This window comes from Poeciliopsis prolifica, unplaced genomic scaffold (assembly GCF_027474105.1).
Source record: "Poeciliopsis prolifica strain line A6 unplaced genomic scaffold, Auburn_PproV2 SCAFFOLD029, whole genome shotgun sequence".
Lineage (NCBI taxonomy): Eukaryota > Metazoa > Chordata > Actinopteri > Cyprinodontiformes > Poeciliidae > Poeciliopsis > Poeciliopsis prolifica.
In genome coordinates this window covers 4,583,322-4,602,163 of record NW_026562404.1, presented here as the reverse complement: position 1 = coordinate 4,602,163, position 18,842 = coordinate 4,583,322, and the positions used below count along the sequence as shown (strand labels likewise).

Here is an 18,842-nt window from a genome sequence, read left to right as displayed (position 1 = left end):
GTAATTACACCTGGAACTCTCTGACATATGCTTTGTTTCTCCAAGCTGTCCACATTTGAGGAAATACTTTTGTTTCGCCAACCATTCTTCTTTTCAAAATAGCTCAAGCATGGTCACTGAATGAAGAGCATCAGAAAATATTAATTTTCTGGCCTTACAATTGGCTTTTGATCTGGACTTTAACTAGGCCAAATTAAACATGCAAATGTTTCGATCTAGACCATAACATTGCCCGGGCGGTTCCCAACTACTTTGCTCAGATCTTCGTCACATAAAATATCTCCCAAAACCTCTTGAGATAACTTGGTGAAAATATATTTTCTAAAATCTTCCCTGTAAGCAATGCAGGACTCTTTCCGAGCTTAAAAAAGTCGATATATTTTCTGTCCTCTGAGCTCCACATTAAGCTGGACCTTAAACTCTGAAAGGCCAGAGTGCTGCGTCCCACAAGTCAACACATGGACTCTGGGGACACTGACTGCTGCTGACATGAATGCAACTCTCCAGCAAATGACCTTTGATAGGCATCTGCAACTTTTTGAATTTAAAACAGATGAGAGTCACACAGTGTGGATGAATGCCTAAAAAGATAGCGTGGTAAAAATAGCCAATGGTGAGAGACTTTGTGGCACTAGCTGCTATCACTCTGCGGCTTGCAATGACATATAATTAGTGACAGAGAAAAATGTTTTTCCTTATAAAGATGAACGTCGCACTGGGGTGCGGGTGGCTGTCTTTGCCATCTTGGGTCCCCGGCAACTGGAATCGGAGTTTTGTTTTCGTCAGGACGAGGGCCAAACCAAAATTTGTCTCAGGCGACCTGTGAGACGTCAAAGTGAAAAAGCTGAGGCAAATTCCACGAAGCTAATCTGGGCTGGAGACAGGCTGAACATCTGTCTCAAAAATAAACCCTGAAATAATACTGGGATGAGAAATGGCGATTGGTGAAAGCAAAATGTCAGCGATGCCTCAGGTTGTCTGCCAAAAGCAACCAAACAGAAGAAAGTAGCAGTGTTATGTATTTTCTAGAAAAAGTTTCATTTTATTGCACAATCAAGTATCTATGTTGCTTTCAGTTAACATAAAAATGCAGTGTTTATATCAGACATACCTTAAAAGAAATCTGCCTTGAAATTGGCCTCTGTTTCTTTAAGGAGCTCCTGCTCTTTCCAACACAGCATGTCACCACAACAATGCTTTTCTATTATGCTCTTTCTTGGGGCCGTTGCACTAAGAAGTACTAGTTGTAAGTAGTTGTAAGATGAGCAGTTCCACCAGGTGTTTGCTAATTGCTGCTGCCGCTAGTCGGTAGGAGCTGAGTGGCAGGGTTGTTAGGTGGAAGCTCGGCTGGAGACTGCAGCTGCAGGGAGAAGCATTGTGGAAAAGGTGACAGCAAACATTTCTACACCCAGAATGGCTCCCAGGGGAGATTCAAGGATTGTTCAAACATGCAGAAGAACCAAAGCAACACTCCAGGAATGTTTTTGATGAGGGAATAACATAATAAAATGACATAATGCTCAAAAAAGTCGATTTTACAAATACAATATTATTTTTGTCTCACTTATTTCTGCCTGTTCCTTCTTGTGGATTGGATGGCTCCTGCTTTCTCCTACAAACATTTTACTGCAGCACATCAAGGACGAAGAGTTAAGGCCACAATCTTAGATAAAGCTCAGATAGTCCAATAAAATTGTATTCACTCTGCAGTATTTTCTTTAAATAAAAATCATAATATCCCAGTCTGTTCTGCTTTTCTCCTTCCACCTTCTTCCTTTTTCATACTGAATGCATCTGATTTTACAGCTTCTTCTGGGAACTTTATCTGTATTTACCCTCTGATTGCTGAGGAAAAGGCAATCAAGAGTCCACAAAGCCACAGAGGGTTTCTTGGCTACTAACAGACAACTTAACAAATGTAACACAAAAAGAACAGTGTTTTTGTTGTTGTATTGTTATTTGAAACTTGGAGCAAGCGTGTTGTGCTAAAAAGTGAAGCAGGAAGACTGCATTACTTTGTCCTAGCTGCAGGGACATTAATCATTTAGCATTATTTTTGTTTATTAATTTTTTTCCTTGTCTGAACAACATGTGGAACCTGAAGTTTTGAAGGGAAATTTGAGGTTTGATGCTTTGTTTCTGCTTTCAGCAACATCCATTCTGTTTTCATTTTACAGCATAAAATAATGAGAATCAGCTTAAATGCCAAGCTTGTGTTCACAAACAAGCAATTTGACTACAGCCTCATATGTTCACAGTGTACTGATACTATTGAACAAACCAAACATAAACTAAAGAAAGCCCTCTGTGGTTTTCTTGACTTCTTGTTACCTTTGTCTCAGTATTCGAAGGGAAACGCTAAATAACAGCTGTTCCCAAGGAATGATTTCTGTTTTAGATTCCTGAACTGGTTTGTGGTCTAAAAGGTTTTAAATAAATTACAGTTTCAGCTACAAATATTTGCGGGCATTTCAATCCTGGTGGTTTAATGTGCTTTTAATAAAATCCCAGAGACCGCGATGGAGAGACTGGATTTTCCCCGAGCTGTATGGAGCGTCGGGTAACGCAGCCCTTACCTGCACCTGTTGCAGTGAAATGTTTTCCAGCTGACAGAAAGAAGGCTATCATCCTTTCCCTCTCAGAAATAGGACACATTTGGTTGGTTGGATATATTTCAGTTTGGGAGACCAAACTCAGTCCTACTAAGGTAACAGCATTATAAAACTCCAGTTGGCAAATGACGAAGCAAAGTATGTGCAGCCAACTGAATCACCTAACCAATATCTGCTTAGTTTAAAAGAGGACAAAAGCAAAAACATGCACTAGTCTGTGTAATAAGCTGGTTAAACTACTATTACTTATAAAAGGTAAAAAGAAAAAACATATTAACCAGTCAAGTTCATTCATAGATCAGTTTTCATGCAGTATTTCTTCCTGGTTTCTTATTTTTCTTTGTTCTAAAACCTAGTTATTCTCAGACATAAAATATTTTCTGAAGAGTAATGTGACTTTTGTGGCTTTAATTAACTTAGTGGAAACAAAAGCAAAAAAAAAAAAACTACGACTCTTTTAGGCTGTATAGGTTACTGACCCCTATCCAAGAGGACAGAAGAAATGCCTTCTTCTGTTCCTTTTCCAATTATCACTCATTAGATGAAGCAGATTCAGAGCACAGCACTCGCTGTATGTCATAACGTCCTGGCTCCACGGGGTTCTGGCTCCCTCACTGTTTGTCTGGACGGACGGGAGGGGAGGGCGGGCAGGCAGAGGGCAGAACTGGACATGACACCTTCCTCCCAGCTGTGTTTTCACCAACCCTCCACTTCCTGTCCGCTGACACCCTCGTAGGGCACAGCTGCAACTACAACAGAAGAACGCCAGGCAATCAGTCACTGTAAGCCTGGCTCTCTTTTGCTGATTTGGACTGTGTTAAGGTCCAGATCTTAACACAGTCCAAATCAACTAGCTATTCTGAGTCTGAGCTAAACATCCAGGAATTCAAAGGTTGACTGCTATAAGATCTCCTTTTAAGCACAACATGAGGCCACCGATGCACCTAAAGACAGACCAACTTAGCATGAATATTTAGACAATGCTGTAAAACTGGAACGCAAAGCGACCTGCAGAAGCAACAAAACTTGAACGTTTTTAACCTTTTCTCAGGTTACAACCTAAATTTGAATCTTTTTCATTAGAATTTTACATCTGGGACCAACACAAATGGTGCATAAGAGTGAAATGGAAAGTAAATTGTTTCAATTTTATTTGTAAAACTTTGCTTTGACTCCTCTAAATGAAGTCCAAGTTCAGTTCGGAATTGCCTTCGTAAGTCACACAATGTCCTCAACATGACACTGAAGCATGACCAAAACCTTTGCTTTGATCTGCATTACCTTCATTTTTAGTAGTCAAATAAAAGCAAATTAGGTTCATTGTGACTCTTCGTGCATCTGTTCACAGCAAAATTTCAGCAGTTCATTCTCCTGAACAATACACTGTGTACAATACTGGCTTTTACTACAAAGTACACAGATCAATACAAGGACAACAGGCTATAGTTTAAACAGCGGAAAAAATATATGTTTTCAGTCCACAAGCTCCTCAGTCAAGGATGGGCTGATACTAAATTCATGAATGTGACACATCTGGCTTTTAGCACGAATTCAGGACCACAGTGGAAGGGACTCATGTAACATGTTTATGAAACCGGTGTTTCATGAGAATATGAGCCCAAGTGTAGAGTTTCAACCCATGCTTGCAAGAGCAACGCATGAGCAGCATTGCATGTATATGACCTTTGATTTATGATGTTCTGCTCTCCCTGCTTTGCACTCTGCTGTGCCTTGGTGTTCCCAAACAAATACCGCTGGAAATGTGGTTCACACGGACCGGACGGTAAGAAAACAGAGAGTGGGATACTGCAATTGGCAGTGAAAGGAGAGGCATTTTTGGGATCTATAATTGTTACACTAAACAATCCATCTAATCAGCTTTTCACATTTTAGTGGGGGGATTATAAATTCCAACTTTCTTTGGATTTACTCTGTGTGTCAAAATAAAATCATGGGACCAAGGCCTAGTGCTAAAGATCATTCATTAAAAAACACTACTGTGAGTCTGCGGGACAAATCTACACAAACTGGACAAAGCATAAAAATATTTTTTTTTCCCCCTGTTTTGCAGGTAAGTGCTGAGGAGACATCAGCTTTAACAGGGACAATGACAATAAAAAACAGGAGCTGGCCAGACGTGTGTACATATCAGGAGGAGGAAGTCGGGTGTCTATTTGCGCACAGCTAGTGAACGTGCTGCTGCAGCCTCGCCTCAGAAAGCACGCTCTCATGCCAGTCTGTCATACGGTGTCAGTGTTTCCCGTGTGTAATTACAGCTGGGGTAGTGGGAATAACAAAAGACAGTCGGCTAATGTGATGGTGACCTTTGACAAAGGAGGCATTCAGTTTCCTGCCACCATAACTGGAACGGACAGTGCACTCAGCAAGAGGCGAATAATCCATAATCATGCATGCCACAATTTAACAGCATAAGGATTTTTACTGTCTATTGCTGGTTATTATGACAGTTCAGCCTTGATCCTTGTATTTACTTTTGTAGAGTCAAATTACCGGTAAACAATGAACTGTTATTAGAAGCCTGCACTTCCTGGCCCTTGATTATAAGCAGGGTTGCTATTTCCCTTTGGATTTAAAAGAAATGTACGGCTTACTGGTAATCCTAATTTTTCCCACTTGCAGCGACGGAAATTATCCGTGTTGGTCTCCCTGTTTGTAGCTGTAATACAGTAATGAAAGAGTCTCCACCCTGAGGTTGGGTAGGTTTATTATTTGAGCCACAGTGTTGTTTGAACCAAGAGAGTTGTGGGAAACATTCTCACCACTTCAGTCACATGAACCACACTGACCTCTGTAACTTTCTCTTTGTAGGCAATATGCCAGCAAAAATTATTTGCCATTTCACAGATTTTCTCTGTTTTTACTGTTTTTATCATCACACTGTTATAATTATAGGGCACTGTAATTTCTGCTGTGCACAAAATGCGGACAGAATCGTGGAGTTTAATAAACAAAATGGAATCCACAATAAATTGGGGAATTTCACAGAATTAGCCATCATCAGCGAGAAGGGAAGGATATACTTTCTTCGGTGTTTTAGCCACTACATCTACCTTCTCCGCTGTTACCTGGTTGGGCAAGGCTCAGCTCTCCCCTCCACACACACAAAATAATCCGGTCAGAAACACCGACGTCTTCTCAAAAAAGAAAAAAAATCACATAACTCAATGCTTAGCGTGAGCTGCAGGGTCAGTGAGTTTCATGAAGAAAACAGGAAAAAAACTCAACTGAGAAAATTCAACAGCTGCAGTTGCAGGAACATGAGAGCTAAACTCTGACAGTAATCATTTCACTGGAGATGCCTGTGACAGATGGAAGAAATAAAAATGAATGTGGGCCCTGGTCACTATTGACATTTTGGAGAACTTCATGTTTCCTTCTTTTGACAAGCTTTATGGATGTGCTGATGTCGTTTTCCAACAGGAACTGGCACCGACCCAACAATGCCAAACGGTGCTTTAAGGACCTCGGTACCACAACCACCAACGCACTCACATGACCGAAACCCCAACGAGAATCTGAGGAGGATCGTCAAGAGGAAAACTAGAGGCAGAAAAATCAACACTGCAGAGAAACTGCAGGGCGCTCGCCCGTATTTCTGCAATAAACTTTCTATTTTATTGTTTTTATTTACAATTTAAACTACATTAAAAAAACTGATCATTTCCAAGTGTAATTTCTGAGATGTATCTTTAAATGTGGTATGAAATGAAAAGGCCAATTCGGTACACATGCTATTTATTAGCATTCCCTGCACCGAAAAGTGACTTCAATATGACAAGCGCTTTTTTTTCCTTTTTTTCCCCCCAATTATGGTCTTTGAGTAACTATTATTATTTTCTAACATAAACCTGTGACTTTTCCACTCCTCATAGATCACTGCCTTCAAGGTTCTGTAACTTAAGCATCTGCTCAGTCGTTGTCTTCTGAACTAAGCAAATAATGTAGGATTGATCAATTCTCATGATATTTCATGGATTGGTACATTTCTTAGCGGTATTAAGCTGAAGAATCTGTATGTTTCCATTGAGACACATTTCCGTTGAGCCTATAACAAAGTGCCAAAAGAACAGGTTTTTCAATTAATGCTGGATCAGCATGCAGGAACCAAAACAAAAGCCTTTAGATCAGGCTCTGTCCGAGGCTTCTCTCATTTAGTATTTGAATATCCAAATTTATCCTACTAATCATGAACAACTTACATTCCTTGTAAATATGTATATGAATGTCTATTAGTCATATAAGAAGTCTGAGCATTATGAGCAAGTGAAAGTTACTTTAAAAACTTATTCAATAAAAACAAAAATATGAAAACACACAGACTTCAAACAGATGGTTTCTAAGAGGGTCTGAGGCCTCAGCACAAGTTTTAATCCTACTTTGGATGACTGGAATAAAGTTGCAACCCTCACAAAATTATAAAGTTTTGCATCCCCGCATTCATTGATGGGGGATGCCACACTTTACAGACTTTAGTTAAAAATAATTTTGGAGCTATAGATTACGTTATTTTCACCTCTGAATTATCCCATCTCAAATAAAACAAATAAAATACACTGAAGTTGGTTGTAATTCGACAAAGTTGAGGGGCACTGGAAAAACAAACCATTCTGAGCTAACGCTACGACTCTGGTGGGTTTTAAGCAATAAAAATCCTTGCAAACCTTCCAAAAATGTTGTTCAGTTTTCACTCAGCTCACACTCAAGTTTGCAAGAAATATTATCAAGGGAATAGAAACAATTATGGTTACGAAAGATGGAGCAAAAAAGAAAAAGAAATACACATCAAGTTTTATTATGATGTGAGCTGATTCCTGTGCATAAATAATCTTAATAATTTAAGGCATACTGTCTGAAATACCTAAAGACCTTTAAGGAAGCATTCCTAACCCTTGTTTGTCTGATTCAGAAACTATAGAGAATGTTAAAGTAAGAGCCAACACCTTCTTTAAATTTACAAGCTGAAAACAGAAAACACAGACAAGGGAGTGGTGAAAACATGAAGCTGTGAAACCTTTGGAGGTCAAACTAAAGCAATCTCCATGAATAAACATCTGAGGGTGGGTCTGCACAATCTGAAGGCATGGAACAAGCTGTGTCCATCAATACTCCATGATAGATGGATCCAACTTAATGTTTTGGAAAAGTAATTGTGTAATTTATTTAATTTATCCGGGTGTGTTGTGCAAATGAATAATGCTAAAACAGCTGTTTTCCAAGGAGAAGCCTGACAGAACCTGGCAGATTTCTCTTTGTACATCATTACAGGGGACAACTCTATCAAGAGCGATTAAGCTGTTCCCCCATAGGGCTCTGGAGAAACTTTTAGTGAACAGCAGCAGTGTTGGATCCCTGTTCCTGAGAGCTGCTACACAGTTATCTGAAGAGACCCTACAGAGCAGAGGAAAGCGGAGCGGTGCAGAGTGCTGAAAAGCTGGGATCAATGGAAGCAATCCCCACAAGTAGCACGAGCTCAATCTCTCCCTGTTGTGAAAGAAAAAGGCCACTCCATGTGAGAGGGGTTTTGTGAAAATGGAAATATGACTCAGAGAAGGAGAGAGAAGAGACTGGTGGGTCTTTGACAGAATGGTGAGTCAGCCGTTCATTTTATTCATGTTCAACATCAATGGTTTTCCACTTTTCACCACAGTCGAAGCCCACAACCTCCGTCCCTACAACCACCTCCCCTTCTCTGTGGTGGAGGTCCCTCACAAAGACTTATTTTGTTCTCCGTGTCGTCCGTTTCTCATCTCCACTGATCTGATCCTGTATGAATATCTCTGCAGGAAAACGACAAATGGGAGAACAGGCTGGCTCATGAGGGACGACGAACCAGAAGAAGAGCAACACAAAGACCCCCTTTTATGGGAAACTGGTTTGGTTGTTCTGATTGTCTTTGACGTTTCTTTCAGCTATTGCTAAAAAACTCAGACTTGTTTGTCACCTGGACTGTCACCTTTTCATTAAATTTACTCCACAGGTCCCTTTGTTCTCAAAGGTGCTTTGTCATCATTTTCTACCAGTGCTTTATCTTCGTCTTCTTGTTGCTCAAGTACCTGCTTTTGTGCTTCATGATTTGGACTTTTTCCTACTGCTACCTCCTGTCAATGAGACTTCATTTTGTATAAATGATCCAGTCCAGAATAGCTCGTCACAAAGGCTGCTGCTGAATTCTACCGTCACTAAACAACTCCAGTCTAAAACATGTCCCAGATGTTTATGTGAACGTGATTCAACCTTTCGCTGTTTTGCACTGGAAGGTTAGTTACGTTCCAGTTCTGAGCGTGCCACACACTTAGACAAGAATATTTAAAGTGAACTTTTACCAAGTTTTAGACTGCCTTAATTTTCTGTAAACTAGTTATTCAGGTTTGAAATGTTTTTCATGCTGGGTTCTGCATAAACGTATATTATTTTCTCTGTAAATACTCGACAGCTTCTGTACAAATACCCATCCTGTGCAAATACCCATTCTGTGCAAACACAATGATAGTTTAAAGGTTCATAAGATAAGGATCGCGTAAACCTCTATGACATGTTTTAAGGTGAAGATTGTTTCAAAACAGCAAAAGTCTGCTTTGTCTTGGTAGCTTTCTTGCATTAGCTTTAGCCTTTGGACCACATCACATGGACTAATGCAACAGCTATCTACCACAGGTAAGATGTTTCTGCCTTTGAAATATTAATGGAGCCCCACCTCAAAAATAATGTGATTTCCATATTCTCACCTGTCCCAATCCTTAGGTGTAGTATGTTCCTGTTCAGTTAGATGTGTCTCAATTGTACTGATGATGCATATGGATGGGGAAAAAAATCCAAAACATTACTAACTGCTCCACTTGTGGTAGCTTCACTGTCTCTTCTTGCTGTCTGTTTATTTTAGCATCACCTGTCATGGTAAAATAAAGAGATGCACTGACAGCCAATATGTTCCTCCAAATCCATAAACTAAATTCCTGACTCAGTTCTTCAATATTTCCAAGCAGTTAAACTACTTTGTTTTAACTTACAAAATTGCATTGGCGCATCTGTTTTCAGGAATACTGAGATAATTTATTTTGTGCAGTAAAACTCTCTTCATGCTCTATGATCTGGGGAATGTTGCTGCTATTGCTGTTAAGATTTGAAGTGCTAAAGTAAAAGTAGTAATTGTTCTTGGGATTGCCACAGAATAACTCTTCAAACTTGCGGACGGCAAATTATTATTAAGGCACCACCATTTTTCTTGGAAAACAAGAAACAGTGTTTTGGTGCAAGCCATAAAAACATTGTACCGAGTTCACTGTCCGACTGTTAGAGGCTCTCGTCCTCTCACTGATTGTTCAAACAACATGAAACGTTCTGTGGTGAAAGTCCAGATCTCAAACAGTCTATCAACAGCAGATCTGTCCAGCAAGCCAGGGCCAAAGGAGACATCAGCATCAAACCATTGAGCCGCTCATCACGCTGTTCAGACTAGGAGTTATGTCAATATTACCTTTTTTCAGATTGTCTCTATTTTCCTCTGGTTGCTTAACGACCAAAACAACAAAAACAAACCAAAACAAATGAGTATAACTTCTCAATTTAAGAATCTTGCAGCCTATTTTTGCTTGAGATTAAATTTTCCGATGCAAATGTTTTTTTTTTCTAACTCCTACAACAATCCAACATGTGTATATCACCTTAAGCTGAAGGAATTTTTCATTTCATGCTAACACATAAAGTGAACTTTGGTATCAATTAGCAGCCTACGAAATGCCAAGAAAAATACATAAGATATCAATAATAAACTGATTTTGTTTCCCAGTTAGCAAGTAGTTGTTTTACTAATATCCTTAAAAATGGTTCTGACCTGCAAATAGACAATCTAACCAAGTTAGCACAAACTCTTGACGCTTTAAAAAGTGATACTACATAAAAACATGCTGGCTCAAACTCCAAGATGATTGTAATATTAGTGGAATAAATTTACAACTGTAAATATGACAGATCAATATTCCGGGGTACTAAATGGACCAAACTCGTGCATTTAGTGCTTATGGCATGTTGGCTAATCTGGGAAAGGCATTTCGAACTAAATGGTGAGAATAGTGACTGTTAGCCAAACGCCTGTGGAGTTAATAAGAGCTTTTAAAACCAAAACCAACTTTACAACAGCAAACATCAACTTTATGAAAAGATTAAATGGGAGCAAAAGGACTAAAGACACAAAAACAAATATAAAATGTGCAAGAAATGTTTGCAGTGTGCTTCCAGATGAAGTGATCACAATCTGGCTCCAAAGTGAAGAAGTAATGATCCTGTTTTCCATAAAATGAATTGCACAATCCCAGCATCCCACCCCACCCTGTTTCATTTAACTACAACAGACTCCTTGTTTTAGGGGAATTCGGGCTGAATGGCACCATGCTACATTATCATGATATTCCTTGACAATGCAGTTAAACGGGCTCATTCAACCCAGATGACCTTCCACAAATCCCAAAGAGCTGCTTGTAGCTGCCCCACAGCACAAAACATGGGCTCATTAAAAACCTAATTTGAAAAGCTGCAGAGATCTAGAGAACTTTCTACTTTTAGTACAGCACCTTTGACACGGAAAAGTGGTTGAGGAGTCAGTACAATGTTTGTCCTTTTGTGTCGAGGCAAGAAAGTAGGACATTTCTACTGCTCACCACAGTGACAACATTGTATTCAACTGTATGGTGACAAGCATGTTGGGAATGTTTTCCTTTTCCCCTCTTACAAATTTACCATCACACTTGGAATGTAATTTGAAATGAAGTATTTTTTTGTTGCTATAAGGACATAAGGATCTTATACCAAAGTAAAAATACAAATGTCACTAAACAATGTGGTTTTTCTCTGCTGTGGTATTATTTAGTCACATCATGCAACGTAGTCAGTAGCTAAGAGACGTACCGAGAAATCAAGTGATTTCATGCTTGATTGCTGAACATAATACAGCAAAACCGTCTGGTTTAAACTGTTGAACAGCTCAATTCTGGCTACATTGTGATATATTGAATTTGGAAATCCTGGCAGGCTTTTGGAAATCTCCCATTTAATGTAAAGCTCTGCCAAGTTTACATGTAAGTATTTTGAGGGTGGCAGTTAGAGGGTTAATTAATCTAATACTCTTGTCCTGCTACATTAAAGAATGTGACACAAATCTTTTTTTTTCTTTTTTCATACTATGAAAATTATAATGTAGGGCAACAATTTATAATTCTTACTTTATATACTCTAAAACTATCACAGATCCGGTCTCACTTACCTGTTTGAGAATGAACTTGTCCTCTTGGTTGACGTGCCAGGCGATGAGAACATGAACGGCGGACAGCACAGTCCCACTAAGTACAGCAGCTCTCATTCTGACAGGCAACAGAGTGTAGATAATATAGATGAAGAAGACCGTCCACCAAAGCCCCTCTGAGGCACTGCGGGGGGACACCGTCAGCACCCCAGAAACCTGCAGGACTATCAGAACCCCGATCACCAGGTAGCTCACAATCCACATGTAGTCTTGATGGAAGCCGTTACGGTTGCACACGACCATCATGGCCAGAAAGAGAGTCGTGGCCACTGACAGCACTAAGATGTAGGGCACATTAAGTTCGGTGTGGACACAGTGGAAGGCAATCATGACTCCACACACTACCACCAGCATCCCCATTAGCATAGTGAGGGAGCTCTGGTTGAGTCTGAAGAAATAGCGCTGGTACAGGCGTTCCAGCTTGGCAGACTGAAATTTTTTGGAGTGAAAAACCCACATAAGCCATCTCCAGCAGTCTGCAGCAGTCATCTTCTTACACCTCCTCCCTGCTAATTCCCCTACTTCCTCTTCTGGTTTGTCCTTCAGCTCACCATCCTCCACGCACAGATTTCCTACACCAGTCACCCTTTTCCCATAGTGGTCCTCCTGCCAACCACACCGCAGGCCAAAGTTGCCCCCACTTGCACCTGCTTCACAGTGGTAATACTGGGGGGAAACATTAGGGACTTCTGAGTCCTCTGAGTCCTTCAGGCAGCTCATGTAACGTGGGTTGCATAGTGACGAGCTGTCCTTCCTCTTCTTGCCATTGCGCTCTCCCCATGCCGTCTTTGGGTCATCCTCTCTGCCTACGAAGAGGCTTCTGGCCCACGACATCCTGCCAAAAACCAAGAGACAACCAGGTAAATTTACTGAATTTGCAAAGTGGTTTTCTAGTCATACTGACCACTCAGAAAGCTTTACACTAGAGTCACATTCCCCCAGTCACTCTAGTAAACATATCAACATTCATACACTGATACATTGATGTCCCTCTGGAGACATCAACATGTTGGACAAGTAAGACGGAATCAATCCACAATCTCGATTGCATCTACCAACTGAGTCACAGTAGCTCCTGGAGAATATTTAAGCTGTATAAAATTGAGGAACCTCTCACCTGTGTGGGCTTTAATGTGTGTAGAAACACTGTGCTCTTTGGCCAGGCCACTTGTTTATCCCAGCAAGGACACAACATGAGCTCAGAGTCGCCAGAGGCATCAGAGGTTTGGGTGAGTTGAAGTCGCTCTCTTTTTTTGTTTCCTTTCAGATTCAACTTCTCACTCTTATTTTTAGCACCTACAAGGAAAGAAAACACACACGCAAAGAACATTTTATGTCGATGAGCATCAAAAAGGAGTTAGAATAAACCGCGAGTCTTGATTTCAGCTGCAATTTTCCAATGGTGTAGTCATAACCTGGTGTAACCATTTGACTTTTGTCAGTAATTCAGATTGGTAGTGGAAGATTCATTGTGGATATTTTCTTGGAAGACTTTGGGCCTCTTATTGGACATTTCATACCACAGTGTACCCATCTTCTGACGGTTTCTTCTTGTAACATAATGTACCATATCTAACCTCTCAGATTGGTTTCTCAAACATGACAGTAAGTTCACTGCACTTCAGTGACATCAGCAGTCTCTAGATGTACAGTAGGACACTTTTGGTATGAGTTGCAAAGAGATTCGGATGATGGATTTGAAGCAATTACAAGATACAATCACATCGGTATGGGTCAACATGTCTTAGGAATATTTCACACCTTACTGAATATTTGCCAAGGGGAGTTAGGAAATTTCTAAAGACACAATTATCCTGAAGACATGTTGATACAAGCAAGAAGTTTGTCATAGTGACTGGTAAGTTTGCGTATCTGTGTGTTTATCTTTAGGTCACTCTGGCTCGAGAGTCGATGAGCCAATAGTCATCTGGCTTTTTAATTTTGTCCACATTAGCTGCTTCTAACAGACAGATAAAATATGTTGCTGTTCTGTTAGCACAAAACAGTATTTGTTGTTGACAGCAAAATGTCCTTATGTTGCCCATCACAGCAATTTGTCATCAAACCACAAAGTGGAACACAGAACTATTTCAACAATTCTTTTTCCAGGGATTATTGTGTTTCTGGACTTGCCGCTGGGGGGCTTTTGGATCATAAAGATAGACTGCGATCTGCTTCCACTTTATCACTGCACTCTTCCCTAACATCTGTGCCCAAGGATGGGTGTGCTTCATTTGACAACAAAGACCCAGTGACTGGACATCATCAAGAACTCTTCACTGCAGATTAAATTGTCCAATTCCCCCCCTTCCTTTTACCTCTAATGGCTCACATTAGCAGCATGTGTCAAGGACACTGCAAACCTCCAAACCTAATAAGCACATCTCTGCTGTGTTTGATAAGCTGACACTATTGGGGAGAACAGCACAAATAAAAGGCGCTTCAGGAGATGCATAATCTCCACCAGTCCTGAATATGAGTTACTCAACCACAACAGAAAAACAACTGATTGAGAGTTGCATAAAATGCACAGCTGGTTCAAATTCTGACTCTGAAATACATGAGTGATGGGAAAGTACATTCGTCAACATTAGTGTGGGATTTGGGGAGAGTGGTGCTTCACACAAGCAAACAATAACTAACACTGTATTTTTCTCACAAGGAGAAAGCATCATAAACATCTTATCAGATGTAAAACTGTTCTAGAGTAAGCTGCGAAAGCTACAATTTGCTTTTGGGATAGCTTGCTCATGCCAAATAAAACAAGCTGCTGCTTATAGTAAAATATGACATGTAAATAAATGTGTTGCAAATCCATAGCTTTTCTCATTTAAATGCATAGCCATAGGAGATATTACACAAAAAAGCTCTCTGTGTTCAATAGAGACACCTACAAAAACATCGCAGTGGCTACTTGTGATCCTGAGGGTCATTCTGCAACCCATCCCCACGATGCAAACACAAAAAAAGGAAATTACCTTTTCTTTTTCTTTAGCAAACAGTTCAAAGGTTTACTAAATCTCAAAGTATGTGAAAAGAATCAATGTTCAGTGCATTAATATCTGGTTCTGGCTTGACCAGATCCAAATATTGGTAAAATGTTCACTATTTTACATGGAGATAGTGGAAAGCAATCCAGATTACTTTTATTGAAATAGCACTTTAATTCAGTATCGAATAGGAATTTATAGCCTTTTTCACATAGCAGCTCCTTCATAAAGCTGTGGGGGGGTGACGGAGGGGATGAGGGGGGCGAAGCTGCCGCTGGCCTTTCATAAAACTCAACTCAAGCCTTCTTCGTCCTGCACACATGCAAGCTTTTAAAATCTAGCTGGCCTTGAGGAACAAAATGGGACTGAACAGTGCCGATGTCCAGTGTTACTGATGAAATGGGTCAAACATTTCTCACTTTGAAAGGTAAAGCACCTCTGTGCAGTAGGACGTCTAGTTTGTACTTCTTAAGTGTCACTGTTAGACAAGGAGCGACACTAGGCTGAAGTGCATTCATCTTTTTCTCTCAGCGCACTTTATCGTGCTCTGTACATATATATTTAGATATATAGAACATAAGTTTCAAAAATCAAACTCACTTTCACATTATCCTGATGCTATTCTTGCTTGGTGAGTCCATCTTGCATCATGTGTGAAAAGAGGATCTGCAGGTCAAAGGCACACGGGTTGATTTCTAGCCCCCTTTCATCTCAGTACTTTAAAACAACACAGAAACAGCAACAATCTGTCTGAACTAGAATGACACAGTGAGTCTTGTCTAATAATGTCCATCATTTCTCATACTCGACACTCATTAGATGTGTTGCGCTAAAGTGCACCACTAAAGACAGATTACTGAACTCTAGCTGTGGCTAGTTTTATCATAATTGTCAATGCTTCTGAATGAAACATGTTTTAATAGATTTGCTGTGCACAGCACCCACCTTAGCTTCAGTAGAAAATATTAAGAGTCCAGATTGTCTTTTTTTTTTGGTTTGCTTGTTTTTTTTTTTAGTCAAACAAATTTAAAACGTTAATTTATTATCCCTTCAGGATTTTCTTGTATTTACCTCCAGTTATATATGGCCACATTTTCCTAAAGTGCTTACATTAACACAAGTGAGTGCCCACCTTCACTGGATTATTTTAATTTAACTTAGTTTATTTATTCTGCGAGATTCTAAACAAATGTCAGCTCAAGGCGCTTTATTAGACAAAAAGATCCAGTTGAATCCTAGTTATGAATAAACCAGTAAGTTGAGTTTATTGTGGCAAGTTGTCCAAAGTTCTCTTTCTAAAGGAAACCTAAATAATTTAAATGAGTCACCAACTTTACAGCAACTCCTCCTCTTAATGAACCATGTGGCAACAGTATAGAGTTTATTGCACTGAGTCATTAACTTTGCAGAAATCCCTCATACTGAGCATGTACGAGCGCCACATGTTCGACTGTAATAACTTTTTCTTCTATTTTTTTTTTTTTTTATCTGTTTAGTGTTGCACAGCCCTTTGAGAAAATGTCACCCTGGGCAGTGAGCCATATCACCCATATCAACTCCACTCCCTGTCATATAGTATAGGACAACAGTATCACTGAAATCCAGGTTGCCCAAGAATATACATCTTCAACAATCAGTCTATTCTTAGACTTCGTGGACATCATTTGGGTATTTACTTCTTGTTGTTGTTTTTAATTGAGGACTGTCCTCTGATTCGTCCACACAGACATCTGCTATAAATCATGAGCTGAATCTGCATCACGTGGGCAGATTGGAGTCAGCTGTCCTGCATGCATCCATTACAAATTAGGATTGTAATTTCCATGTAGGCATTCTCGAAAGAATTTAAAGGGGTGTTACTACACTTCCCCCTCCGCACCCCTCTCACATGTTTTTTTTTTTTTCTTTCTTTCCTGAGGTTTTGACACGGCCCATTAGTCCTGCTGCCATCACCGCCGAGCCTGATGTTAGAAAACATGTTTGGCACTAACACGTGTCGGCCCTGTCGGTATGGCTGCAGGCAGCCGGCCGAACCGGGGCGCATTACATAACAGGACGCACCAAGTAGCCTACAGGGGAAAAGACGGTGGCTCTGTGTGTTTCTCGTGCATTCTCTTTACCACAGTTCACGTGGACGCGGAGATGGATCCGATGGGCTGACGTGAGCACCGGAGCGCACCGACTGCAGAACAAAACCCAGGAGAACTGAATCAAAAGTAAAGGATTCTGCAAGTGCCAGCGTGCGCACATAAACATTCACTACATGCTGATAGTCGAGGCTGGGTCGCTCAGAATCGAGTACACTGGGCCTCTCCCTCATCATGTTTTGACTCCAAACAGACCGGTGGACAAGAATAATGTCAAATCCAAAGCTGTCAAGCAACGCGCTTGTTACAAATCCGGCGAAAGAAAGTAAAAGAATGGCTGTCCCTTATTTATTTATTTATTTTTGCTGAGATGCATTGTTGTGTTTATTTCTAACGCCACCGAGACCATTGTAACATCGAAAAGCCTGTAGTGCAGTTCAGCTGTTGGCATTTTTTCCCCCCGACTGCTGTATCATCTGACTGCATTTCAGCTCTGACACATTTCCAGCGCACGGAGGAAAAGAACCGAGAGAAGCAACCGCGGGCTGCTCACCATCGGGACGTCCTCCGCGTATTGTCAGAAAATATCCGATGTACAAGAAGGTCCAGCGCCGCCAGAGGAGCTCCGCTTCAGCCGCCGCGACGCGCTTTCAGATGCGGATCCGTCCGAATGCGGAGAGGGCTCTGGGAAGCAAGGGGGGGAAATTAGTGGGACAGTCTTCGCTCTTCCCAGTGAGAGCTCGGCATTAGACTCCGGACGTCTCTCTCTCTCTCCCTCTTTCTCTCTCCAACGCGCTCTCCCTTTCTTTCTCTCTCTCTCACTCACACACGTAACCTGCTATCCTTATTTGGACATCGCATTAACTCCCATTCATTCAGCCAAGCTAAAACTTTAACTTTTCCCTATACGCACACATTCCGCTCCAACCCGAACCGCCGGAACCTGTCCAGATGAGGGACTAATTACGTCGACAAAGGTCAGGAATTTACACCAAAGCAGAGTCCTAACGAGGCAAGGAAAGCAGGAACGTTGGCTGGCGCGTGTTGTTGGACGCGTCGGTCCCCCAAGAAGTGACAGGTTTCAATGCTGCTTTTGACGGCGGTTCGGTATCAACTCGCCAATTCGACCCGGTTAAAAACTCGCAGATCAAAAGTGGCAGGTGGTCCGAAAACAAAACCTGAACTCCGGGAGAAAGTCAGATGAAGCCAGAGAGCTCCATCTAGTGGCGAAGAGATATAACTTCGTCTCACTTTTGTTTTTGTTTTTTTAAGAGTATTTTCATGCGACGCGCGTAAATCAGCCCCAGGAAACTAAATGAAAAGATGACGGGCTGAGCTGGAAAGAGGATGTTATTACCCACAGTGAGACGGGTTCCTTACCTGGGCTGAGAGGCCACGCAGAGAAGAAGAAGCCAATTCAAAAAGCAACATAAAATCCAAATTAAAGTTTGCAAGGAAATTTTTTTTGTTTTGTTTTGTAATCCGCTGTTATATTTGTGGAGAAAAGTAGGGAGAACACCTTCTCATCTGTGAATCATCGTGGCGGCGTCATGTTGTTTGGTTGCAGGAGCGAATGAATCACTTTACAAAACATCTGGAATCACAACAAAAGGACAACGTGTTGAAATACCGAAGCAGCTTCTCAACAGACGTTGGTCAGGATGTTAACGCTTTAGAAAAAATATCTATATATAGCCTTCATTAAATCCCCAAATTAATGACAAAGTGGTTAAAGATTACAAGCTGTGCTGGTTGCTCATTAAATCTGCCGTGTCATCAACCTATAGATAAAAACTGATGATCCTTAGTTTCGACTGCCATGTTAATGGGATGATAA

General features: G+C 40.8%; 1 protein-coding gene across 2 annotated transcripts in view; it reads right to left on the bottom strand.

Annotated features, from left to right (window-relative positions):
- The window catches only part of LOC129372396 (adenylate cyclase type 6-like), a 41,094-nt gene extending 22,990 nt beyond the window's left edge, over positions 1–18,104 (bottom strand). Inside the window, exons 1-5 of one of the 2 annotated variants that reach the window (XM_055049674.1) lie at positions 17,919–18,104; positions 17,559–17,689; positions 15,519–15,584; positions 13,046–13,224; positions 11,890–12,763 (exon numbers count right to left, since the gene is read on the bottom strand). In XM_055049674.1, coding sequence (XP_054905649.1) covers positions 11,890–12,762 — 873 coding nt within the window. In that variant the 5' untranslated portion in view covers position 12,763; positions 13,046–13,224; positions 15,519–15,584; positions 17,559–17,689; positions 17,919–18,104. Of the gene's footprint in view, positions 1–11,889; positions 12,764–13,045; positions 13,225–15,518; positions 15,585–17,558; positions 17,898–17,918 lie in introns of those variants that run through there. The other variant, XM_055049675.1, reaches the window with a different exon arrangement.
- Between the last annotated feature and the right edge of the window lie 738 nt (positions 18,105–18,842).